The sequence below is a fragment of the Delphinus delphis genome, chromosome 16 (assembly GCF_949987515.2).
Source record: "Delphinus delphis chromosome 16, mDelDel1.2, whole genome shotgun sequence".
In the NCBI taxonomy this organism is placed as follows: domain Eukaryota; kingdom Metazoa; phylum Chordata; class Mammalia; order Artiodactyla; family Delphinidae; genus Delphinus; species Delphinus delphis.
In genome coordinates this window covers 59,412,727-59,440,632 of record NC_082698.1, presented here as the reverse complement: position 1 = coordinate 59,440,632, position 27,906 = coordinate 59,412,727, and the positions used below count along the sequence as shown (strand labels likewise).

The following is a 27,906-nucleotide window of genomic DNA, read 5'->3' as shown; positions in this document are numbered from 1 at the left end:
TTTCTTGAGTTTTATGGGATAAACTAAATTTAGGATTTCTTATCATTCATATATACCATTCTAAACCTTGTCATAGGGAAGAAGCACTTATCTGGAGGAAATGGAATAAATTTCTGTACCTTTGTTCAGATGTATATTTCTGTCTTATGAAGTGAGAAAATTGTAGAAAGTGAGAATTGGGGGTGGGAGTAATCTATTAGTGTGACAAACATTTAAGTCCAGATTCCAAGTCTGTGGAATGACTAAAGCAATATTCAGAAGAAATCCTGTTAGAGGTCTGTTTGAAAAGAGGAATGGCTGGGGAAAGTCTTATCTTCAGGTACTTTTAGGCAACTAACTAGTGATTAAAGACACAAGTGCCAAAGACCCTAAGATTATTCACACATCCAAGTCCCACAGGACTAAGTAAAAGAGATTCTAGAACTAGAAAGATTGAAGTGACTGAATTTCCTTTTGATCCCAAAAGGTTGTTACTCTCACCATTGCCAGCAAAACATCATTGCTTTGGGGAAATCAAACTGCCTTCATCAGGAAATATTGAGGGATAATATGTGATGGGACTTGATTGTCCTGTTAGATTGGCAGCTTGCCCTGACCTGGGCTGAACCTAGCATGTAGAAGGGAAAAGCACTCTCGAAAGAGAGATCCTGAGATTTCTTCATATCTTGCAGTTAGAAGAAAACAGTTCAGGGTCCATGTGTATTACCATCTCCCAATGTTTTCTATCTCTTTGTGGGTGTGTTTGTGAGCACATGTGTACACAGTATTTTCAGACTGGGGAATCTGAAAATACTGATAGAAAGGGGAGTGTGCAGGACTCCTGGTTGTGAGTTTCTCAAACTTACCATGGAGTGTTTACTTTTGGATTAATGTGTTGTGCTGGAAAAGAAAAAATGAGAATGGCTAATAGGAGGAGCTGCAACATTGAACTTTGTTTCCCAGCAGTGAGTGGGAAGAGGGCTTTGCTTCTTAGAACTCCAAGGATAACTGAAAGCAGAGGCCAAAGAGGGCAGGGTTGGGGCACTGAAAAATGGCAGATAAATAAAAGAAACTTTGGTGCGGGGCTCACCTGCCTGGAGAATATTTATGTGGCAATGAATCATGAAGGTGCTAAGGATAAAAAGAACCCAATGGGTCCATGAAGAAGAATAGCAAAAACAGGTAAAACGCTAAAATTATTGGACACCTGAGGGAGACAGACTCAAGGTCATTGGTAACTGGAATAAAAAAGCAACTCATTCATTCCTCATGTTTGCCTATCTACCTTCCTTCCTCTACCCAATATTTAATTCTTGATAAACTTAATGTTCTAAATATGGAGTGTACATCTTATCTCAAGGGCTTGATTCTCTCTCTTCTGCTGATTTCAAAACCTTGTGTGCATCCCAGAGTTGAGATCATAAAGACTTGTGCAGAGAGGGCAACATTTGGGGCTCACAGAGGAGAAGTTAATCTGTGAACTTAAAATGAAGAAAACATTTTTACTAAATGTGTAATCAAAACTAGAAATGAGCATAGACAGACTCAATATTTATTTAAGAAGAAAAAACAGAGGCTAGGTTTGCTGGCTAATCTTTTGTTGGCTTACTTATGGGTCCGTGATCAGCACTGTCAGGCAGCTGCACACCCATGCTTTGTAAAAGGTTGGAAGCAGGTCCTGCCAGTCCAGCTTGGGAACTATAGGATTCCAGTATGTTTGAAACCAGGTTCAGGTCTATATCCACTGGTGTCATAACAGATCCTCCTGCACCAGAATCTTCCTCCTCTGAATTGTTACTGGCAGTCTGGGATAGAGGCTCCTTGTTCATGGAGGGAAAAGAAAATCATGGTACAATATGCTATTAGGTTGGATGGTAGTTACATTAAAAAGCTAAGTAAGCAACAATGTAAAATTGATTTCCATATTAGAAAGGAAATTCCCTTGATAGAAAATAAAAATGAAGTCTAATAATAAACTATGTAATTGAACACACATATTAAAATTTGGTTCTGAAGATTAAAACACACTTCTTCCTAGGATAAGTTTCTGCAGATTAAATGGATTTCTTCCCGATTTTGAAATAGCCCAAGGGAGATAACCAGAATTAAGGAGGTAACTTTATAGCTTGCCTAAGAGTTTTAAAAGAAATAAACAGAAAAATGAACATAAAAAAAAAAGAATCTAAATTTTCTCTACGTGAAAGAAGTGAGATTTCTTCCCTACCCACAATCCCCACCCCAATGAGAAAACAAAATAAAAACCTGAGGCCTGGGCTTCCCTGGTGGCGCAGTGGTTGAGAGTCCGCCTGCCGATGCAGGGGACACGGGTTCATGCCCAGGTCCGGGAGGATCCCACATGCCGTGGAGCAGCTGGGCCAGTGAGCCATTGCCGCTGCGCCTGTGCATCCGGAGCCTGTGCTCCGCAGCGGGAGAGGCCACAGCAGTGAGAGGCCCGCGCACCACAAAATAAATAAATAAATAAATAAACAAAACAAACAAACAAAAAACCTGAGGCCTTGTGGGATCCAACCACAGAGACTGTGAATTGGTACTTGAGCCTCTGATTTCATAGGCTGAGGAAAGAATTTGAGAGATTGCAGCTTGATCTATAGATTTTTATATCTTTGCTACCCAAAGTGTGGTCCATGGACCAGCAGCACATCCATCACTTGGGAACTTGTTAGAAATATAAAATCTCAGGCCCACCCTAGACATACTTAACCAAAATCTATATTTTAACAAGATCTTCAGGTGGTTCATATTCACATTAAAACCTAATGTATGGTTTCTAGTAGGTTTTGGCAATACTAAAAGTGATTAGTTTTAAATGTGGTTAAGATGATCAAAGCAAGGGGAATGACATTAATTAAGGGCTCATTATGGGTTTTACTGTTGTCTCATTTGGTTCTCACGTTCATTCTATGACATGAAAATTATTGGTTAATGGATACATTCACAGTGGATAGCTGAGCTGGATTTCAAACCCCGCCCATGAGACTCCAGGGTCCATTCTCTTTCTATCTGTGGTTAGACAGTGCTGGTATAAAAACTAGGATAAAAACATGAGTGGAAGATAAATTCTAAATTTGGCTCTAAATAAGGGAAACATAAAAAACAAACACTATTAAGACTTGAAAATTACTTGGATATTTAATATCCCTTCTCTTTTTTTAAAATCAATTTAAGCTATTAGTAGGAATATGCAACCACATACTAATTTGAACATATCACATGACTTTAAAAAAAAATCCTGATAGATAACATAGAATAAGTAATATAGTCAAGCTTATGTTTAAGAAAATCAGTAATCTGTCAGCCTACCAGTGTTAGGAAAAAATTAGCATTCTTATTTATTCAAATTAAAAAATTCATCACAGAAAATTATCATGAATCAAATAGAAAAAAAGAAAAGAAAAACTAAGATAAAATATGGTTTTAGCTATCCTTTGTACTAGACTCAAAAGGGAAAGAGGTTGAACACACACATACCATTTGCTTCTGGGTGGTGAAACTTTTGCCAATGCTGGTATGTGCGAGTTCCTGGTCCATCTGGGCCATGTATGACTTGAGATCAGCAAGAGTTCCTTTTACAGATGCTTCTTCCCCAGGCTCCTGTGTTTTAAGATCCAAGTCATCATCACTATCTAAACATTCAGAGTCTTCCTCATCCAGTTCATCAGAGTCTGAGTCATGGGGCCTTGAACCTACATAGACCCCAACACAGAAAGAGCCACTCATTAAATTTTTTTGGAGTGATTACACATCTCAAAAGAATTAGAATGTTATCTAAAATGTTATCAAAAAAGAGTGAATATTAGGCAAACTACTTCAGAAAAATCCCCTCCAGAAAATAGTACTGCTGGCAAACACTTGCAGAAAAGTACACAGCCTGAGCTGAAAGATTCAGCTTTTTCTTTTTAATGTGAATTCAATTAATTAAAATTTTTTACATAAAAAATTTAAAAATTACGTAATCCAGGAATACATTTTGATGTAAACATTCAAGTTATGCAGAATTGTCTCACGCTTCACTCTCTTCCCAGAGTTAAAGATCTTTTCACAGTTCAGTGGGTACCCAGACCTTTATTTATGCAATTCTGTGTGTGTGTGTATATGTACATATATATAAAACACATTTGTTATATATATACATATTGAACTATGGTTTGCTTTTCTACCTTTTTTTTTTGTAAAACTGAACTATAATCCAATTTTTGCTACTACAATGTTGCAATCACCATCTTAGCATATATAACTTTTTCATAAATTAAATTCCTGGAAGTGAAATAGCTCAGTCAAAGTTTATGAACATTCTGGAGTACCAAACTGCCTTGAGAAAAGACAACTTACAATTCTACTCCCACAGTTTGACAGTGCTCATTTCTCCAACTCTTGAGAAAACTGGCTATTATCAATCTTTTAAATTTTTGCCAATATGGTGGGCAAAAAAAAAGTTCTTATTTTTATTGTGTATTTACTTGCTTACTAGAAACAGTTAACTATTTTCAAATATTTATTGATTATATTTATTCTTCAAGGCCTGTTTATATTTATTGATTATATTTATTCTTCAAAGCCTGTTTATATCCTTTGTTGATTTTTTTTAAAACTGGGCTATTTGTGTTTTTATTATTAGTGTATATGTGCAGTATGTCTAAAAGAGAAAAAAAAACAGTGTAATACAGGAGCCCATGTAAAACCCTATCTAAACACACAGCATTCATTCATTCAACAAAGATTTAATGAACAGCTATGTCAGGCACTAAGCAAAGCATCCTCTGCAAAATCATTCAATAGGGCAATAATTAATGGTTGAAAGCAACTCAAAATCATTAAAAAAAAAAAAAAGCAAATGAGATCCAATGCTCCAATGCTCTAGCAATTGCTATACTACTTACACTTGCAAAATGAAAATAAACATCACACTGTAACTCACCTAAGATCTTATCAAAATAATTAAGAAAAGAATCTGCATCAAAAGTGACTGGAGCCTCAGAATGTTCTCTGTAAGATTAAAGGAAAACGACAATTTATCCCAAACAAAACTCTTTGAAACTTTTTCTAAACTGGTGCCATTCTTAGGAACACTCCAGATATATACTCTCAAAAGAGGCACAGAAAGGAAAACTGTAGTTTCAGTTTTAAAAATTATGCTTACTGACAGGGCAACAGAAATGGGAAAGATTGATGAAATAAAAGTAAAAACTGCACTTTGATTATGCACATTTAATTTACGCTGATTTAGGGATCTACCCACCCTCCACCTCCCATAAAATATATCTAACATTAGCAGAAGTTGTTATTTATCCAAGTTCATTTAAATAAAGTTTATCTGGGCTTCCCTGGTGGTACAGTGGTTGAGAGGCCACAACAGTGAGAGGCCCGCGTACCATAAAAAAAAAAAAAAAAAGGCTTAAATAAAGTTTATCTTTTTTAAGAACCAAGTCTTTAAAAATAAGTAAGAACAAACCTTCCCTTATCTCTGCTTTCTCAAAGAGAGAATACTAAACATAAACTTTAATCTTCTCATGAGGCTAACGAGCATCAACATTAATGAAGAGATATTTGCTGTGCAAGTAACAATTCTATCTACCTTTTTTCCCTATTACTTGCCAAATGTAACATCTCATTTCTTCTGTTATTATTTCTTCCTCTGATAAACACTTTTATCCTCCTCTTTTGAGTCTGAAGCTTCCAATCTGCTTGAGGGTGGGAGATCAGAAGTCTGAGCTTGATGAGAACTAGAAGTTAGGAGTCCATAAAATTCTGAGTAAAAATCTAAAGAATAAAGTACATGGTTGCCCTGCACAGCTCTGGGGTGGTGGCCTTTACATCTGCTAAGTGGTCTCTTTGGCTTACTTCAAGGATCATAAGGGATCAGGTTACTAGAAATCTGACTCCAGATAAGTAAGTTATCATAGTACTAGGCACCAAAAGAGGAAAACAGAGCAGTAAAAATCATTTATTTAAAAAAAAAATTTAAACAAAGAAAAAGGAAAAGAAAGAGAGAGAGAACTGGCAATGACTGGATGATGTCAACATATAGGCCATAACCATTTAGGTATTTATACTTTAACACAAATTACCGAGGCAGCTCTGCTCCTTTGTGGGTTGAGACTTTGGATATGAAAGCTTTCATGCTCTCTGAGACTTGAGTTAAGTCATAGTTCTCCTCCTGCCCCTTGGAAACGGGCTCTGGTTCTTTTTTACCAGCAGCTTCCTGCAGCAGCTGCTCCAGCTGATCTGGTGAGAGATCTAACCACTGGTCATCTGAAAAAGAAGCATGACACTGCCATACTATACTCACATGACAGGTACTCTCAGGAAAGGACCCTCTGAGACTTAGTGGAATGTTTCAATTCTCTCTAACCCCTCTGCTCTATCCTGGTCCATCACTCACCATCTTCTGGGGGAAGATTAGCTTCTTCTTTCTTAAGCTCTTCTATATCAAATGGTATTGTCTGTAATAACGTTAAGATTTCTTCACCTGGGCTCATAGCATGAGAGCTATAAAAAATCAAAGACATGGGTATTTAATGAGAGCTTAGAATAATAATCACGAAAACAGAGTATTTTAAAGTTGGAAGGGATTATCTAGTTTAATTTGTTTTTAAACATTTGTTTAGGACACAGAATCCTTTTTCTCAAAATTCCACCAGAAACTCTAAAATATAAAAGTGCTCAAAGAAAAATTGCTCTGGGGAGTTCCCTGGTGGTCCAGTGGTTGCACTTGGCACTTTCGCTGCCGCGGGTTCAATCCCTGATCAGGGAACTAAGATCCCACAAGCTGGGTGATGCAGCCAAAAAAAAGAAAAACTGCTTTGTACAGGAAAAGAAATCATCAACAAAATGAAAAGGCAACCTACAGAATGGGAGAAAATATTCACTAACCATACATATGATTCAGGGTTAATATCTAAAATATATAAAGAACTCATAACAGCAAAAAACCTCCCAAGCAATCTGATTTAAAAATAGGCAGAGGAACTGAACAGACATTTTTCCAAAGAAGACATACAAGACACGAAAAGGTGCTCAACATCAACTAATCATCAGGGAAATGCAAATAAAAACCACAATGAGATACTACTTCACACCTGTCAGAACGGCTATCATCAAAAAGACAAGAGAGATCATGTGTTGGCAAGAATGTGGAGAAAAGGGGACTCCCTGGTGGTCCAGTGGTTAAGATTCCACTCTCCCAATGCAGGGGGCATGGGATAGATCCCTGGTCGGGGAAGATCCCACATGCCACGTGGTGTGGCCAAAAAAAAGAAAGAATGTGGACGAAAGGGAACCCTTGTGCACTGTTGGTGGGAATGCAAACTGATACAGCCACTATGGAATACAGTATGGAGGTTCCTCAAAAAATTAAAAACACAGCCACCATATGACCCAGCAATCCCACTTCTGGGTATTTATCCAAAGAAAATGAAAACAGGATCTCAAAGAGATGTCTGCACACCCGTATTCCCTGCAGCATTATTCACAATAGCTAAGACTGGAAACAAGTGTCCATCAACAGATAAATGGATAAAGATGTGAATAAATAGACGGATAGATAGTGATTACATACACACAATGGAATATTATTCAGCCATGAGAAAGAAAGAAATCCTGCCATTTGCAACAACATGGATGTACCCTAAAGGCATTAGGCTAAATGCAATAAGCTAGACAGAGAAAGTAAAATACTGCATTGTATCACTTATATGTGGAATCTAAAAGAAAAGTCAAACTCATGGAAACAGAATAAAAAAGTGGTTGTCAGGGACTTGGGATGAGGGATATAAGCAGAGGCTGGTAAAAAGACAAACTTTCAGCTATAAGATAAATACAGTCATAGGATCTAATGTAAAACATGGTTACTAGCGTTGATAACACAGTATTACATAATTGAAATCTGCTAAGAGAGCAAAAATTATTCTCACACACATACACAAAAAATAAATATGTGGGGCTTCCCTGGTGGTGCCGTGGTTAAGAATCCACCTGCCAGCACAGGGGACATGGGTTTGAGCCCTGGTCCAGGGAGATCCCACATGCCACGGAGCAACTAAGCCCATGAGCCACAACTACTGAGCCTGTGCTTTAGAGCCCGTGAGCCACAACCACTGAGCCTGTGAGCCACAACTACTGAAGCCTGTGCGCCTAGAGCCCATGCTCCACAACAAGAGAAGCCACTGCAATGAGAAGCCCGCGCACTGCAACGAAGAGTAGACCCCGCTCGCTGCAACTAGAGAAAGCCTGCGCACAGCAACGAAGACCCAATGCAGCCAAAAAAAAAAATAATAATAAATAAATATGTGAGGTGATGAATTTATTAATTAACTCGGTGGTGGGAATCTTTCCATAATGAATAGGTATATCAAATCACTACGATGACACTTTAAATATCTTATAATTTTGTAATTCTGTCAATTACACCTCAGTAAAGCTAAAAAAAAAAAAAAAAACCTGAAAGACTGCTTTGATTGAAATGGACACTGGAGGCTCAGAGACCTGCCCATTCTGCCTTCCCCTTTGGATCTGCAGCAGGCTCCATGGAACACTATCATGAAGCTGATGATTTACTATCACTCTTTCGATTTATATATATCATATATACGAGGAAAAGAAAACCCAGAAGAAAATATGAACAAAAATTAATCTAACATGCATAAAGTATGAACAAAATTTAATCTGTCAGGGCTTCCCTGGTGGCACAGTGGTTAAGAATCCGCCTGCCAATGCAGGGGACATGGGTCCGGGAAGATCCCACATGCCGCGGAGCAAATAAGCCTGTGCGCCACAACTACTGAGGCTGCGCTCTAGAGTCCGCAAGTCACAACTACCGAGCCCGCGTGCCATGACTACTGAAGCCCGTGCACCTAGAACCTGTGCTCCACAACAAGAGAAGCCACCGCAATGAGAAGCGCGCACACTGCAAGGAAGAGTAGCCCCCGCTTGCCGCCACTAGAGAAAGCCTGCGCGCAGCAGCAAAGACCCAATGCAGCCAAAAAATAAACAAAACAAAAATTAATCTATCATATATTAAATGCTAGGCTAGCACTTCAAATACATTTTCTTTATTATTAGATTGCTAGGCTAGCACTTCAAATACATTTTCTTTATTATTAGATTGACTTCCCCACCAGGGAAGTCCTCAAATACACTTTCACATTTAGCCTTCTACTTACTATTATGAGGAGGTAATAATCCTGTTTTACAAATGAGAAAACCAGAGCCCAGTGAATTTCTATAAGTTTTGAAAGGTCATTTAGTTGGACAGAGCAAAGGCTTGAAATCAAGTCTTCTGATACTATTTTGTGCTCCTCCTACTATAAACTGATAATGAAATACACACAGATTATTTACATGATGAGTGAGTTATTTTGTGATGGTGATGTGATTTGTTATATAAGTTCATGGAACCCTGTCTGAACTATTTATAATGGAGCAAATCAAGTTACATAATGGACTTGCATTCATTTAATAAACATTTGCACACCCTGCTAACTCATGTGGGTAACAGGAAACTGTCCCTACTCCATAATATGTAAATATTACTAGGAGAGAGAAAAGAAATATACAAATAATCATAATAAATTACAAACATATAAAGTCACAGACGAATAGCAAATGCTATCAATACAAAGAATCATAGGAGGGATTCCCTGGTGGTGCAGTGGTTAAGAGTCCGCCAGCCAGTGAGGGGAACACAGGTTCGATCCCTGGCCCAGGAAGATCCCACATGCTGCGGAGCAACTAAGCCCATGCGCCACAACTACTGAGCCTGCGCTCTAGAGCCCGCAAGCCACAACTACTGAGCCTACGTGCCAATAACTACTGAGTCTGAGTGCTACAACTACTGAAGCCCACACGCCTAGAGCCTGTGCTCCACAACAAGAGGAGCCACGACAATGAGAAGCCCATGCACCGCAACGAAGAGTAGCCCCCACTTGCCACAACTAGAGAAAGCCCGTGCGCAGCAACGAAGACCCACCACAGCCAAAAATAAAAACAAATAAAAACAAACAAACAAAACAAGAGTCATAGGAGAAGGTAATTATTCACTGGGGTGGAGGCAGAGAAGTTTAAAAAAAAAAGAGAGATAATGGAAGAAGTTGAGTTAGGCCTTAAAGAATCAAGAGGATTTTGACAGGTAAGATAGGGTAGAGAAACTATGCAAGGGGATAAATGAGCATTTGTATAGAGGCAGGGAAGTGAGGAACATGTTCAGAGAGCAAATGGGGTTCAGTTTGGCTTAAGGGTGGAATCCGAGGCTGAATAGATGGGCTGGGATGACAGCACAGCAAGCGTGAAATGGCTAAGTTTAGACTCAATGAAATAAGGAGTGGGTGATCACTGATGGCTTCTTTGTTATTTTTAATTTTTGTTTTATGAGATTTAAATAATATAGACAAGTTGAAAAGGTAATACAATAAATGCCCATATCTCTACCACCCAGAATTATAATATTGTTATACTTATCTCTAGTCTAATTATATGATTGCATTTATACATTTAACATAAAAACCAAACTAGTAATATGTGCGTGTACTTACAAAAAAATATGATAGATAAAGTTAGTTTCCTTTGATGATCAACACTCCCAGTTCCAATCCATTTCTCTGCTACCCAAAGGTGATTGCTCTCACAAGAATCCTCCTGGGCCACTGAGTGTGTGTGTGAGACAGAGAGACAGAGAGATAGAGATCGAGATAGAGATCGAGACAGAGACAGAGAGAGTGTGTGTGTACTATTTGTTGTATTTACTGTTTTGTTCTCTTTACCTGAAATGTTATTCCCTCAAATACCTGTCTGCCTCATTCCCTCACTTCCCTAGATCTCTTCTGAAAGAAAAACTCCTTGGCCAACCTATCTAGAAGAGCAGCCCTTATATCTCTCCCCCCAAACGCTGCTTTTTCTTCAAAGTACTCATTACCATCTAACATCATATAATGGTTTACCATCTTTCTCCTACACTAGTATATAAGCTCCATAAGGGCAGGGAGACTTTGGGTTCACTTGCTGCATTCCCAGTGCCTGGAATAGGGCCTGGCACATAGGAGATAATAAGTATTTATTGAGTGAATATAGATACATGTATCTATACATAATACATGATATTTTGTGTATTTTTACAATTTATATGCATAGCACCCGTATTTTACAAATTTACAACTTGCTTTTTCCCTCAACATTATGTTTCTGAAATCTATTCATTTAGACCAGTGGTTCTCAACTGGGGACAATCTGGCAATGTCTGGTGACATTTTTGGTTGTCACAATTGGCGGGGAGAGGGGAGCCAGTCCTACTGGAATTTACTGGGTAGAGGCCAGGGATGTTGCTTCACCTCATACTAATGCACAGGACAGTCCCCCACAGCAAAGAATTAAGTGGTCCAAAGTGTCAACAGTGTCAAGGTTGAGAAATCCTGAATTAGATTTATGGATATTTAGCTAATCTCTGATTAACTAATGGAAGTAGGCCATCATGTAAATACACTGCAATTCATTTATCTACTATTGATGGACACTTAGATTGTTTGTAATTTTTCACTATTACAATCTCTAATAATTTTTAGGAGACGGGAGTAACATGATTAAAGACATACTTCAAGCAGATTCTCCTGGCTCTAATGGTTGAATTGGAAGAGAAGAGTCTCTAGAGGTTGAGAAACAAGTTTAGGTGTAGCCATAGTTCAAGAATTAAAGTAAGTAGAGTAGCTAGCTGGGCAGTAAGGAAAAAGAATGCAAGACACAAGATAATAGTAGACAGGATCTAAGGACTGGATCCAAGGAGAGAGAGGAGGTCTGGGTGATAAGGAGGATGGTGGTACTATTAAAAGACAGTAGGAAACAGTCTATGATATTAATTCAGCTAATAAAAAAGAACATTGGGAAGTAAAGAGGTCTGGAGGGAGATGTGAGTTTGGTTTCAAACTGTTTAGAAGTTATCCTGGTTTGGTGAATGGGAGCCTCTTCTGCAACACTCATTAAAATGTTGGATATTTAAGCTATTTGCAATAAGTAAATTATGGTCCATTTGCTAAAATGCTGTGTGGTTATTTAAAACTATGCTTATCAAAACTTTTTAAGGTCATGGAAAATGTAAGATCGTAACGAGTAAAAATTATGAACAGGATACAAGATTTCTATATAGTATAAAAAATGTTTAAAAAATCAACCGGTTATGGGGAAAAAAATCCTGGAAGGCAGTAGATTGGAATAATAATAGTGGTTTACTCATGATATAAATTTTTTCCTTCTTACGTCTTTCTGTATTTGCTGTAATGAATGAATATGTTACTTTTATAACAACAAAAAACTTTATTATATTTAAAAAGAACTACCCAACCATCAATCTATCTTATTTTGTGGGAGAAGCCCTAACTCTCCTACATATGAGTCTCCCTCATTTCTTAACTTCTCTTCAACCTAAGACTATAAGGTAACACTTTTCAACAAGGGGAGTGGTCTCCTAGAGGAGACAGGGATCATCATAGGGGGAGATTCTCCTAACTATGAGGGCCACCTCCTTTACTTTCTTTCCCAAATTTTCTTAAAGGATACCCTAAGAAGGCAACACCTTTTCCAATTACTGAGATAAAACTGACGGGAATGGGACAAAGGCACCCCTAGACACTTAAAAAAGAGTAAAGACTGCTGTAAAGTCATTACCACCTCACAGACACTGAGGTTGGAGTTCTCTCAGCATCAACTTTGCTTCATGCAGTCTTCAAAGAACATTTTATTACACAAATATGTGATGTTTGAGATGCTGGCAAAATGACTGGGGTTCAAAACCACATTGGTTTGACCAAAAAAAAAAAAGCCCAATGACAAAACAAAAACCACACCCACGCACAACTCAGGACCTTTTAAACCATAACATATACAAAGTTATTTCTTTCATGTTATTTAATACCTTTATATCTTTCATGTTATTTAATAGCTTTAAGTATCTCAAATTCAATTTTGCAAACATAAACTGAACTTTTTCCAATATTCGAATTCTGACCTTTGATTCTTCAGCTCAATAAGACCTTCTGCAGGAGCTCCAATTTCCTTGAGCCACACTGACTAGAAGTACCCTCAAGGGACAAGTCAGACAAATGTGATTTTCTTCTTTCAATGATCCTATTCCCTCTGATTTTTGCCTGCTTTTGTTGTTTTCCACTGTCTTCAAATAATTGTTTTTTATATTCTGTCCAGGGTTTATCATTGTAATTAGCACAGGGTTACTCTGATATGTTACTCCACCATTACCAGAACTGAAACTCAATTTTATCAAATTTTAAAGGGGAGCCATTTCCTTCCAACCCTGTGTTCATTTCTTTCTTCCCCCAGAAAATGTATGGCAGGTTAGAATGAGATTTGATTTGGAAGGTGAACGCCTGCTTCATCCTGCATTTCAGATCCATCTGAAAAAATCTAAACACAGCCCAGAACTCCCATAGGAATTAAGCACATGGCTCAATACTAGACTGCCTGAGTTTAAATCCTAGGTCTGTCACTTTATTAGCTGTGTAACCTTTGGCAAATTATTTAATCTCTCTTGGCCTCGGCTTCTGAGCTGTAAATAGGGAAAATAATAATTGTACCTATTTCATAGGGCTTTAAGGGGGATTAAACAAGTTAGTGGCCTATGCTTTTAAGTACTCAATAAACGTTAGCCATTATATGATGATGATGATGATGATGATGATGACGGTGATGGTGGTGACAGCTGCCAGTGCCAGCAAACTTCTGTAACAACACTTCCTCTCCCTAACCCCTGCTCCTTCAGTAGTCACGAGCCTGGCCATTAACTGTTTAAATATGGAAACTCCAACATCTGCAACTATCTCAAGAGTAAGTAACTCCTTAACCTCTGGCAAGTAATCAATCTGTTCAGGTAGTGATAAACTCACCTTTCTGGCCGGTTTATGGAGAGTTGGAAGTAGTTCTTTGCCATTTCTAGCCTTTCCTGGTACTGAGCAGAACCTTTCATCAGTCCCTAAAAAAATAATAATGCCCATCAGAACATTATATATATGGTATCATTAAAATAACCTGCTCACCAGCAACTTTCAGGGAGGCAGTGTACGATATAATATATTGTTCAAAAATCATGAGGCCTGGGCTTCCCTGGTGGCGCAGTGGTTGGGAGTCCGCCTGCCGATGCAGGGGACACGGGTTCGTGCCCCGTTCCGGGAAGATCCCACATGCCGCGGAGCGGCTGGGCTCGTGAGCCATGGCCGCTGAGCCTGCGCGTCCGGAGCCTGTGCTCCGCAATGGGGGAGGCCACAACAGTGAGAGGCCCGTGTACCAAAAAAAAAAAAAAAAATCATGAGGCCTGAGTCCTAGTCCCTGTTTTGTCACTGATGTACCTGTTTGGGCTCCAGTTTCTTCAAAAAAGGGACTAGGTTAAATGTAGTGGTCCCTCATCCTTTTCACCATTAAGGGCCTCTTTCCAATTTGGAAGGTTTTCTATCATTTTCTATTATTTAACTCATTATTAAGAAATAATTGATTAACTAGTAATTAATTTATAAAGCAAAGTACAAATTGAGCCAAAAAGTAGCATAATCCCACCTTAACTACCATTTCTATCTTTCACATGCATGTTTATGGTGGCATTCATACTTAATATTTTATATTCTTTAAAAAATATACTGTAATATAAGCAGTTTTCCATACCACTACACAGTCTTTAAAATCATCATATTCTTAAGGACTTTTCTACTTCTTGGATGTTTCCTTAAAGTAGATGATTTATTTTTATTTTTTTAAATTAATTAATTAATTTATTATTTATTTTTGGTTGCATTGGGTCTTTGTTGCTGCGCAGGCTTCTCATTGTGGTGGCTTCTCTTGTGGAGCATGGGCTCTAGGTGCGCGGGCTTGGTAGTTGTGGCTCGTAGGATCTAGAGCACAGACTCAGTAGTTGTGGCACACTGGCTTAGTTGCTCCGTGGCATGTGGGATCCTCCCGGACCAGGACTCAAACCCATGTTCTCTGCATTGGTAGGTGGATTCTGAACCACTGTACCACCAGGGAAGCCCAAAGTAGATGATTTAAATTGAAGGTTCCAAGTTTGAACCTTTCTATAGTTCTTGGAATACACTATCAAATTACTTCCCAGTTAAGGTTCTAACTATTACGATGTTATCAGCAATGTATAGGTGTATTATTTTCACTATATTCTCAACAGCACTGAATATCATTCATATTCTTTTTACACATGTGAAAAACAGTCTTTATTATTATGTTAATATGGTTATCTTTACTACTTGTGAGAGTGAATTTTTTTTTTTCAGTACGCGGGCCTCTCACTGTTGTGGCCTCTCCTGTTGCGGAGCACAGGCTCCGGACGCGCAGGCTCAGCAGCCATGGCTCACGGGTCCAGCGGCTCCGCGGCCTGTGGGATCTTCCCGGACCGGGGCACGAACCCATGTCTCCTGCATCGTCAGGCGGACTCTCAACCACTGCGCCACCGGGGAAGCCCGAGAGTGAATATTTTAAGAGAAATTTAGTAGTTGTCTTTTTGCAATTTTTTTTTTTTTGGAGTATAGCTGCTTTACACTGCTGTGTCAGTTTCTGCTGTACAGCAAAGTGAATCAGCCATACGTATACACATATCCCCTCTTTTTTGGATTTCCTTCCCATTTAGGTCAGGTAAATTTTTAATCCATGTCTCTGCTAACTTTTCTATTTGGTGTCTTCATGTTTGCTTTATAGATTTGTGCAAGTTGTTCATCTGATACAAATAATAACTTATATCACTTTATATAGATGTTATTATTTCTTCTAAAATATTGGAAACAGTTTATAGACACTCCCTCATTACCACCAAGCTAGAATGGTGCCTTTCAACTCTAGTTCCTACAATTATGTCACACGTTAAATATGGACATAGAACTTTAATTCACTGGCTTGACTTACCCTGGATTGTCCAATTTAAAAAATGCATTGCAAGTCCTACCTTAAAGTAATCATTCTTTTTCAGACTTTCAAGGAAGCCAGCCCAGAGCGGTGAGGTAGTCACAAGAGATTTCTTGGCATCAGAAAAATGTGGGCTACATTTGGAGCATAAGATCTCAAATCCATGAGCCTAGATGGAAAAGATAGAATTTTTATTATTAGGTTAATTTCTTTCCATTTAACCACACTCAAGAACTAGGTGATTGGACACATGGGTATGTGGACATTTAAAACACTTTCTGAATTTTAGGAAAAAAAAAATCTGACTTTATTTCCAAGTTTCTTAATCTCTACAGATTAAAAATTATAAAGGGGAAGCAAATAATACAAAACAAAGATTCTTATTCTCCTCAAAGAGATTTCTTTTCTCACTAATTAAAAAACTAGAAATTTAAACTTATTTCTTGTTTGCTTAAAAAAGGCTTGCAAGGCAGAAATAGAGACACAGATGTAGAGAAGAAATGTATGGACACCAAGGGGGGAAAGTGGAGGGGTAAGTGGGGGGGTGGTGGTGGGATGAATTGGGAGATTGGGATTGACATGTATACACTAATATGTTTAAAACAGATAACTAATAAGAACCTGCTGTATAAAAATAAAATAAAATTCACAGAAAAAAGGCTTGCAAAAGGTTTCTTGTCTAACAGAATTATAAATGAATTAAACATAGTCTCAGGCATAGTAAACAGAGGGAATCACTTCATTTTAAGAGTCCTTTGGCTAAAAAATATAATAAATGCACATGGCAAAATAATTCTAATAGGGGGCTTCCCTGATCACTCTAGAGAAAACTGTCACCAATTCCTTACATATCCTTTCAGAAGTAATCTATGCACTCAAGCAGATATGTGTGTGTCTGCATATGTCCATCCTCCTACTCCATCCCTTTTATCACTAAATGGCAACATACACACTGCTCTGAACCCTGCTTCTCACTTAGTGATATACCTTGGAGATCATTTCATATGAGCATATATAAATTTATCCATCCCACTTCATGGACAGACCATAATTTATCCAACTACTCCTCTACTAACAGACATTTCGGTAGTTTCCAATCTTCTGCTACTATAAACAATGCTTTCATGAGTATCCTCGTACGTCTTTGTGCACAAGTAAAATATATGGAGGATAGATTTCTGGAAGTGAAAATGCTGAGAAGGGTTTGTGCATTTTAAATGTTATGGAAAGTGACAAACTGTTCTAAGAGACTGATTCAACTTATATTCCTATCGATAATGTTTGAGGGTACCTCTTTATGTATTTTTACAAACCCAGTATGTATTATCAAACTTATGGATACTTGCCAATCAAATGGTGAAAAATACTATTTTGTAGCTTTAAACTGCATTTCTTTCATTATGAGCAAGTGTCAACATTTTTCATAAAAATCATTTGTATTTCCTTTTCTGTGGACTGTTAATGGTTTCTGATGATTTTTTGATTGATTAGTACTATTTTTTTATATTAAATTGTGGGAATGCTATATATTAGATAAATCAACTTTTGTCATTTACTAGTTTTTTTACTCTTTGTCATTTAAACTGCAAATATAGGGCTTCCCTGGTGGTGCAGTGGTTAAGAATCTGTCTGCCAATGCAGGGGACACAGGTTCGAGCCCTGGTCCAGGAAGATCCCACATGCTGCAGAGCAAATAAGCCCGTGTGCCACGACTACTAAGCCTGGCTCTAGAGCCCGCGAGCCACAACTACTGAAGCCCACGCACCACAACTACTGAAGCCCGTATGCCACAACCACTGAAGCCTGCGCACCTACAGCCCGTGCTCTGCAACAAGAGAAGCCACACCGATGAGAAGTCCATGCACCGCAACGAACAGTAGCCCCTGCTTGCCACAACTAGAGAAAGCCCACACACAGCAATGAAGACCCAATGCAGCCAAAAATAAAATAAATTTAAATAAATAGCAAATATATTTTACACTTTCACCAAGTTTACTGTCTTTTGACTATATTTATGTTTTTTTCATACAGAAATGCTTTTTTTTTTTTTTTTTTTTGCAGTACGCGGGCCTCTCACTGTTGTGGAGCACAGGCTCCGGATGCGCAGGCTCAGCGGCTGTAGCTCACGGGCCCAGCCACTCCGTGCATATGGGATCTTCCCGGACCAGGGCATGAACCCGTGTTCCCTGCATCGGCAGGCGGACTCTCAACCACTGTGCCACCAGGGAAGCCCGCTTAATTTTTATATTATCCAATTTATCAATCTTTTCTTTCACAGTTTCTAGTTTCAAGTCGTGCTTAGAAAGGCCTTTCCTACTCAGATTTTCAAAGTTTTCCTATGTTTTCTTTCAAATTTTATGGTTTCGTTTTTTTCATTTAAATATTTGGCCCAACTGGAATTTATTTTGGCATAGGTGTGAGGTAATCAACTTTAATTTTTCAGATGGCTTCACAGTTTTATCATCACTTACTGAATAATCCACTTTTCCTTCTTATTTGAAATGCTACATTTTACTACATTCTCACATTAATAGGGTATATATCTAGATTTCTAAGCTCTGTCATTATTCTCTTAAGAGCCCTTTGACATAAAGGAAGAAAATAAAATTTTCTGGTTTAACATTACCAACTTCATGCCCAATTCGTGGGCTCGGTATTGCGCATGAGATGGAGGAGGCAGCCTGTATCCACTCCGCAGGTCTGGCACAAACCTTTGTTGCACCAACTGTGCATATAGACATTTAGTGAAAGTGACCTGGACATTGGGGCACAAAATATGTGAGTCTTTTCCTGAAATTAAAAATTTGAATATAATTTCATAGTTAATAATAACTTCATAGTAACTTCATTTATGGGCTTCATATTCATATAAACGCAAAGAAGATCCAACCTATTTACTGCCTACATTTTTTAGTAACAGCTTTACGGAGATATAATTCATATACCCATAAAATTTACCTTCACTTGTCTATATTTAGTTATCACTAAGGTAATTCAAATCATTAGTTACATTACACAGCAATTTTGGTGGGTGGATGATATAGAATAATTCTTAATTCTCTGGAAGAAATGAAATGTTTTATTGTTAAGAGGATATAACTACTCAAATAGGGAAAATATGGTCAGAAATAGCTAGGGAACATTGAAATACAAAATAAGGAGTCAGGTCTCTTACAATCTTCCTCCCCTGGATAGGAGAAAAGAAAAAATTTAAAAATGTATATTAACTTGCTATGAGGAAACAGAATATTTCCAATTTTTTTCTAGTCAACAATTAAAAATGTTCCATTTTATTTCCAGTGAGAGAAACTAAATGAACAAGAGAACTAGCTTACCGAAGTCATTATTCGTGTTTCAGGCAAGAATGTCTTGAATATACGACAGGCTCGCAGGTCAATGGGGTCCCGCAGGTAAAATGCCTGGACTCCTGCAGCCACCAATCTGGGGCGCTGCTTTAGCACTGCTACAATGCCAGCTGGAAGGAAGCAGTGTGCTTGATGAAGGGAGGCTTTAATTTTTTCTGGGTATCTGTGACAGGTAACATAATTATTTTTATTTTATGACATGTAAACATCCAGGATTCTTATACCATTTACTTCCCCCTTAACATTTTCTCTTGTCTTGGTTCACCAAGAGTGAGATGGAAAAAGTGACAAGAGAGGTGAAGATAAAGATACTGTAGGGAATTCCCTGGCAGTCCAGTGGTTAGGATTTGGCACTTTCACTGCCAGCGGCCCAGGATCAATCCCTAGTCGTGGAACTAAGATCCTGCAAGCTGCGTGGCCAAAAAAATTAATTAATTAAAAAAAAAGATACTGTATATACTAAAGACTACAAGACGGAAGAGAGATAGAAAAAGCGGGAAGAAATGAAAAATAAAGAAAAGGGATTAAGGTGGCCCAATAAAAAATAAAATCAGAATTTATTCTCCTAAAAAATGGTACAAAGTGTACTGAAGCGAAGCTAAAAGAAATGTTTAATACTGTTAAGACCTGAATGGTGCTAAACATTTAATAGGCACCCACATTTGAATGGCTGAATTATTATGTTATTAGACTAAGGTATTCTCTTCTGAATAGAGCCTAAGGTGCTCCACCTAGGTCAAAGAATCCCATATATACTCCAAGAACCACAGAAAAAGCCTGAACACAATTGTGCTCACTTAGGTTTCCATTTATAAAGGTCTGAAAATTTCTATCTATGGATCTACATAATACTTAGCCATAATATCTAAGGTAAATAAATGCAAAACTATTGGGCCTATGACACTTTTAAATGGAAATTAAAAGATACATCTGTTTCCTGATTTTAAAACACGTAAGTTTAATTTGTTGGTCAATTTCACGAAGGATGAAGACAGCATGAAAATTAGCATTAATTTAGGTGAAAGAAATTCCAGATTCAACAGAAGACTTGAGCAACATGAAATCAAAAGGCTCCTTGACTAGCAGTGAAAGTGTTATTTTTCTTACCCTCTGATGCGTCTATTCACAGCAGCTCGTATAGATTCTGAAGCCAAAATTTTTTCTGGGTGTGTTGAGATTATATTCAGTGCTTGTGAGATTGTTTGGAGTGTGGTCGGTAACCAGGATACTGCTCCAGGTTTCTTTGGTGCAGGAATAATGCACAACTCCCCATGATGGAAAAACACCTGCAAAATGATGTTTTAATTTTCATACCAGGCAGTGACAAACTCTCGGTGCATATGAAAATGTTGCAACATGATTTCACCTCTGTAGATTTTCCAAACTTGGATATACTTACCCTATTGGCACTATTATCAGGATCCAACCATTTAGGGAGAAAGTCAGCAGCTTCTATTAACAAGAATTCACCGTCATTGTCTTCAATCCTAATGCAAAAGAATTTCTAACTTTATATTCAAAAAAGCACATATTTGCTAATAATCAAACAAATTTGTTCTAATACATTTTCTCTTTCATCTTAGTAAATATATGAGTATGTACCATGTGTAGATTTCTATAATTAAGCAAAATGTTTAAGATACCACTAAGCACTGAAGGAGACTCTAAGATTGTAAGGAGGAATTCCTTAGGTGAGGGTGACAAGGAGAGAAAAATAAGTACATAAATAAATAACAATAGAAAAAATATGGAAAATATATAAAGTACTATGGGGTTTCAAAAGAAAAAAAATCACGTATAGCCAAGATTAGGAAAACCTTTATGGAGGAGGTATTACTGGACCTTGAAAGATAATTTTGTTTTGCCTCATTTGCATGACTTTTAAAAAATTTAAATTTCTGAATAGATAATACAGTCACATGGTTAAAACTTTAAAAAAATACATAAAAAGTTATACAATGAAAAAGTCTCCTTCCTGCTTTTGTATCTATATGCACAACCCCTCCACCATTGTTATTTCTTGTTTATCCTTCTAGAGTTTGCTTATGTGTAATCCATCCAATAGGAATATAAATTCTTTCTTCTCTTGTTGCACAAAAGGTAACATATCATATATACTGTTCTAGATTTTTTTTAACTTTTAATGGGTGGAGATAACAATATACGGAGAAAAGGAGAGATGTTCTTGGGAGAGAGAAGAGCATAAGCAAAATCATGGAGGTAGCAAAGTTAAGGTAGATATTTGAAGAATGACAACGAGTAAAGAACAAGACTAGAAAAGCACAGTTATATAATTTTGTGAAGAGCTTTAAATGTTGGCAGAATCAATGAGAATGAGTTGAATTTTATAGACAAAATGAATGAAAGGTTTTAGAGAAGCGTAGTAAAATGGTTCGAGCTCTACTTTAGGAATATTAATCTGGCAGAGACATACAGGAAAAACTTCTTCCTTTTTCTAATTTTTAAAAAAACCCCAACAAGACAGTAGATGCCTATTAAAGAGATTTAGGGGCCTAGTGTGTAGGTATGAACCATCATTACATGTATAAAAATCAGAATCAGCACATGAAAGGTATTGCCCCCTTCTTATTATCCTAGTAAAGATAGAAACTACTATTTTTGTGTCTGTTCATTTAAAATTCTATCATTCATTAAAAAATTATTGCTATGTATTTGTAGGTATGGTAACAGTAGTGTTTGTTATCTCTTAGATTTACATCCTGAAGTATTTAAAAATCAAATGGCATAATACTGGAGATCTGCTTTAAAATAATCTTGCTATGTGATGGGGGAGTGGGGAAGGAAGTAAATGAAATAAGAATCACCAGGAGTTGATAATTACTGAAGCTGGGTGATGGGTACATGAAGGTACCCATCTCTCTACTTTTATGTATGCCCGAAATTTTGATATAATAACAAGTTTCCAAAATTGTTGTTCTTTTTTTCTTCTTGTTCTGCTGGGGAAAAGACTGGGTGGATAGAAGACCAGAATTTGGGGGCCGATGAGGAAAACTAGGACATATGTTAAATGGGTGGAGCGCCCTCTGCTGGCAAAACTTGGGAATTACAGATAATTATCCATTCCTATTTTTAAAACTGAATTAGAATGCACTATCGTCTACTTTGCTTCCTGTCCATAAAATTGCACACTGATTTATCTTTAAATTTCTTCTGTATATGATTTCTCATAAAATATAGCTATAGTCTAATAGAGGAAGACACAGTAAAGAAATCTGTGAAATATGCATATCTGAGATGAATTTCTTTTTTTAAAGACACAAGAAATTTGACGGTGATTACTTTTGGGAAGTCAGAGCAGTACACCCTTTTGTATTGTTTGAATTTTATTTACCATGTGTATTTGTTCTTTCATAACAAGAAGAAAAAGAGAAAATCTAAAATAAGCAGGTTTTGTTTGAAATTTTTTTGAAGTTGAACTCTCAAATGATTCTTTAATTCTTCTTCAAGAAAAGGAAGTCACAAGAGAAAAGGAAGAAAATACAGAAGTCACGTTTAAAATCTACATCCCAAGTTTGTACAATTTCCACCAGACTACAGAAAAAAATACTACTAAATGGATAAAAATGTAGTCATTTTCAATAATAGAATTCCTTTAGAATTATTAATAAAGCTATAATACCTTGCTACTAACTCTGGAAATTCCTTTGTAATTTGCTTTACTATATAAACAATAAACCATTCATCCTCAATGTTATCTCCAAACTTTGTCATGCCAAATATATGAGCAGGAACACCTCCTAAAAACAAGAGAAAAGCAATCATATAACCAAATAAATATACCAGTGCAAATAAAAGTACAAGTAATCATTCAATTAAACAAACATTTATTGACTGGCTATGCTCCAGGTACTATACTGGGAGCTGGGGTTGCAATCCTGAACAAGATACAAGAAGCTTATTCTTGAGGAGCTTAGGGTCTAGACAACAGGAGATAGACAACCAAGCATCACAAAACAAGATGATGAACAGAGGTATACACTGAGGGCTATGTGAGCATAAAGTATGTGATATCGGAGCTACACTCATCTGGAGGAATGGCCAGAAGTAGGCTTTCCAGAAAGAGAGAACATGTGCATGTGCAAAAACACAGAGGCATGACAGACAATAGCGTGGTTCTGGGAATGTCAGCAGAAATTTTCAAACAAGTGCATTATCCAAAAATATGTAGAACTTAAACAAGACACTCAGACAACCAATGGGTCAAAGAAGAAATCACAAGGGAAATTAGACAATATCTTGAGACAAATGAAAACAAAAACACAACATGCCACAAAGATGCGATGCAGTGAAAGCAGTGCTAAGAGGAAGTTTATAGTTATAAAAGATGTCAAATCAACAACCTAACTTTATACCTTAAGAAACTAGAAAAAGAAGAAAAAACTAAACTCAAAGCTAAAGGAAGGAAATAATGAAGATTAGAGCAGAGATAAATGAAATAGAGAATAGAAAAACAATATTTAAAAAATCAACTAAACAGAGTTGGTTTGTTTAAAAGATCAACAAAATTGACAAAACTTTAGTTAGATTAACTAAGAAAAAAGAGAAAAGACTCAAATAACTAAAATCAGAAATGAAAGAGGGGATATTACAACCTATGCCACAGAAATAAAGAGGACTGTAAGAGAATACCATGAACAATTGTACATCAGCAAACTGGATAACTTAGAAGAAATGCATAAATTCCTGGAAACACACAAATTATCAAGACTGGATTGTGCAGAAATAGAAAATCTGAACAGATCTATAACTAGTAAGGAAATTGAATTAGTAATCAGAAACTTCTGCACAAAGAAAAGCCCAGGACTAGATGACTTCACTGGAGAATTCTACCACACATTTAAAGAAGAATTAACATCAATCCTCCTCAAACTCTTACCAAAAAACTGAAGAGGAGGAAACATTCCCAAACTCATTTTATGAGGCCAGCATTACCCTAATACTAAAGTCAGACAAAGGCAATACAAGAAAACTACAGACCAATACCCCTGATGAATAATGATGCAGAAATCCTCAACAAAACACTAGCAAACTGAATTCAACAACACATTGAAAGGATTGTACACCATGACCCAGTGGGATTTATTCCTGGAATGTAAGGATGATTTGACACAAGAAAACCAACCAATGTAATATACCATATTAACAGAATGAAGGTCAAACAAGTGTAGTGCGGAGTGTCTCAAGAGCTACCACGGCAAAAAGAATCCCCAAACAGGTGGGAAGAACTGCCCAACCAACTCTTCTCCCTACTCCAGATTTCCCAAGTTTCATCAAGTATAGAAGCTCCAGTTAGGGTGTCTATTTTTATCTACCTTACATATTAAACTTCAATTTGAATTTCATCCAGAAGCAATGAGGAACTCCTGAAGGATGTTAGGCAGGAGAGTGACATGATCAAATTTGTGTTTTACAAAGGTAACTGGCAACAGGGTCAGGAACTGCAGACACTGGAACCAGAGAGGTTAGTTAGGTGGCTACTGTAGTCTTCCAGATGAAGAGATCAAGGGGGCCTAGACTGTAGCCAAACAGATGTAGAGAGGGGTCATATTTTAGGAGTAATCACACTAGGATTTAGTGCCTGACTGAACATGGTGAAGTGAGGAGTTGAGGATGATTCTGAATTACTAACAAGCTTGATAACTAGGTGGCTAGCAATCCCATTAAGCAAGACAAGAAAACACTGTGTAAAAATGATTTTCTAGAAAAAAGGTAGGGAATTGGTTTTGGCTGTGCTAATGGGACAGTGTTCTTGCCAATAAATATGACGTGTTTCAGTGAATAGGTGTTTAATAAAATTAACGTTTTGCATTTGGCAACTGCTAGCCAAAAGGAAACAGATAAGCACTAAATTGAGAGCCAGAATGATGGTATCACAAGATGCCACGCTCCTGATCTGAAATAAGACCCCACAGAAGTCACTGCATGAGTAGAGCCTTGGTCACCTATCCATGATTCATTTTAGTAAAGTTATGAGAAATGACAGGACAAAGTACCATATTTGGCCAGAGGTCAGATCTCAAGCACTGACAATACAGGGAAGCAGTGAAGGAACCTCAAAATGCTTCCAAGTGGCAAATAATGGTCATTTAGCTCAATTATTTCTCTTTATAAGCCAAGCAGAGCCACTCTTAGATCCTCACCAAAACAACTATGTGAAAGGCAGCCTAGTAAACATACTATCAAGACTGAGGAATACAGAGTAACAGCTAAAAGAACTATGGTTAAGGAAGCCAGATGCCTGAACCTGTTTAGTATAGGTACCTAGATACATTATGGCATAGTAATTAAAGTTCAAAAGAAGAACCATGGCTTAATAATGTTGAATATATATTAGTTCCTAAGATAATGAGTATTAGAAAGCATTCATCAACATGAATTAAAAAAAATTTTTTTTAAGTTCAAGGGCTTAACTGAATAGAGGCAAACACCATAAAAAGCTCAGGATATAAATCTCCTGACAGGGTTTCCCTGGTGGCACAGTGGTTAAGAATCCGCCTGCCAATGCAGGGGACACGGGTTCAATTCCTGGTCTGGGAAGATCCCACATGCCGTGGAGCAACTAAGCCTGTGCGCCACAACTACTGAGCTTGCACTCCAGAGCCCAGAAGCCACAACTACTGAGCCCGCATGCCACAGCTACCGAAGCCCACGCACCTAGAGCCCATGCTCCACAACGAGAAGCCACCGCAATGAGAAGCCCGCACACCTCAATAAACAGTAGCCCCCGCTCGTTGCAACTAGAGAAAGCCCACACGCAACAACAAAGACCCAACACAGCCAAAAATAAATAAATTAATTAATTAAAAAAAAATCTCCTAACACTGAATGAACTATGGACTATTATACATCACTGTTGCCAGAATGACATTAAAAGTCACACATATCAAAGCAAAATAAGCAAAAGAGCCTTACCTTTCCCAGGTTTATATTTGAGATTGAAAGGCTGATTCTGCCAGATATAGGGGACCAGCATAGGTGCAAACTGGGTCATTATCTTCTCAATGTACTTTTGAAGAATCTCTCTGTGTTCTTCTGGGTCCCTTGGTTCATCTGATATCAGGAACAGGTGGTATTCTACAGTGTCTTCCACTGTAGCAAACTTCATATTTTCCTCCATTCTTCTTTGAAAGCTACATTTAAAGTTTCAATAATATAAACCGTATAGAATAATGTAGAAGTAATATCCCATTCCCTGAACTATGCTAGGCAATTCCATTAATGTTGTTTCCCAAAATTCAGTTATCCACATAATATCGTCATGATTTTTGCCTTGACCACATACCAACTATAATAACATTTATTTAACATACTTTTAATGACATTGTTATACTTACGATTACATTAAAGGAACTTTTGATATAATACAATAAATGGAAATCCAATACCACATTCCCAAACTAATAAGTATGTAAGAATAAAATAAAAACTGTTTGCCCTTGCACTAGCAGTGGTGTGTATAACACACTTTTAGAAACACTGAAATAACATCTTTTGAAACACTATCACAAGTCCCAGTTCTACCAGTAGTCCCAGTTGTGTTATTCTGGGCATTTCACTTTCTTCCTGGGGCTTTTTCCTTAATTGTAGATTAAGGCTGTTACTGTATCGTCTCTATAATCCGTACCTCGTTTAAATTTCTATTATTTAAATTTTCTGAAAAGCAATCTCCCTTACTCTGCAGAATAAAATCTCTCCCGTTGTATGGCATAGAGGAATTCAAAACTACAAAACATTCATGCCCTATCATTTCACCCCCAAATAATCTGCCCATGGCTCTTGATCCTACAACTATCTATCCTAAATTTTCCCCCTTCTCAGGTCTCAAAGGGTATAGCTCTGGTATATTAGGAGGTGGTAAATAACTATTTTCTAAGGGTTCCCTTTACAAACAAAAGTACTAGCTCACTATTGCTTCCAGGTGAGGCTTGGTAAAGGAAGACACTGTTTTGGATTATCCACTTTACGGCTGCAATTCGATTTTTAGACTTGTTTTTCTAACGGAGTAGTAAAACGAGGTCGAGAGGAACTTGCATCTTCTATCCAGACACTCATTCGCTACTTTCTGTTCAAATCATCATTTGGCCTTTTAACCCTGGTAGACAGATGCTAACTACCCACCCGAGGACTATAAGGGGCTTTGAGATCACTCAGGCTGACTCCACACTGTACATATGAGAAAACACTAGAAGGGTCTTTGAGATCACTCAGGCTAATTCCACACTGTACATATGAGACACCGGGAGCACAGCAAGAGAAGCAACCAAGCAGCAGAGGCCTGACTTGGGAGTCTAGAGCTTTCTACTCAGACTAGGCGCTCTCCTTCATCCAACAAAATGAAGCCAATTCCGCTTACGGTTCTAGGGCCTGGGCCTCTCCGGCAAGTCTCTGCTGTGGCACCTTTCCTCAGCCGCCTCTCCTATCACGTGAGCTGGTCGGGAGCTGCCAGCAGCAGCCAAAGCCTGGCTCAGACTGGGTCCACACGCTCCTCTGGGACCAGAAGACAGCAGAAACTCTGAAAGTCAGAAACCGGCTCAGCCTCGGAACCCCGGGCGTCGCCCCTGTTGCGCGTCGGCGAGAGCATTAGGTGGGTGCCCGTGTGCCTTCGTCACTTCCGGCTCCACGGGGAAGC

General features: G+C 37.8%; 1 protein-coding gene across 2 annotated transcripts; it reads right to left on the bottom strand.

The window, feature by feature from the left end:
• Positions 1–1,515: 1,515 nt before the first annotated feature.
• ECD (ecdysoneless cell cycle regulator) lies at positions 1,516–27,862 on the bottom strand. 2 transcript variants are annotated; one of them, XR_009522460.1, is made up of 15 exons: positions 27,631–27,862; positions 26,190–26,407; positions 22,897–23,014; positions 20,656–20,743; positions 20,364–20,542; positions 19,227–19,419; positions 18,518–18,646; positions 15,932–16,060; positions 13,878–13,963; positions 6,380–6,486; positions 6,066–6,249; positions 4,916–4,983; positions 3,469–3,683; positions 2,242–2,392; positions 1,666–1,799 (listed from the first exon to the last, which is right to left on the bottom strand). XR_009522460.1 is itself a non-coding variant. In XM_060034801.1 (14 exons), exons 2-14 carry the CDS (start codon positions 26,392–26,394, stop codon positions 1,569–1,571), a joined length of 1,932 nt encoding a protein of 643 aa, XP_059890784.1. In that variant the 5' UTR covers positions 26,395–26,407; positions 27,631–27,854; the 3' UTR covers positions 1,516–1,568. The 2 variants fall into 2 exon arrangements, 1 of the variants encoding a protein (XP_059890784.1); XM_060034801.1 differs by lacking the exon at positions 2,242–2,392 and having other exon boundaries at positions 1,516–1,799; positions 27,631–27,854.
• Positions 27,863–27,906: the final 44 nt, after the last annotated feature.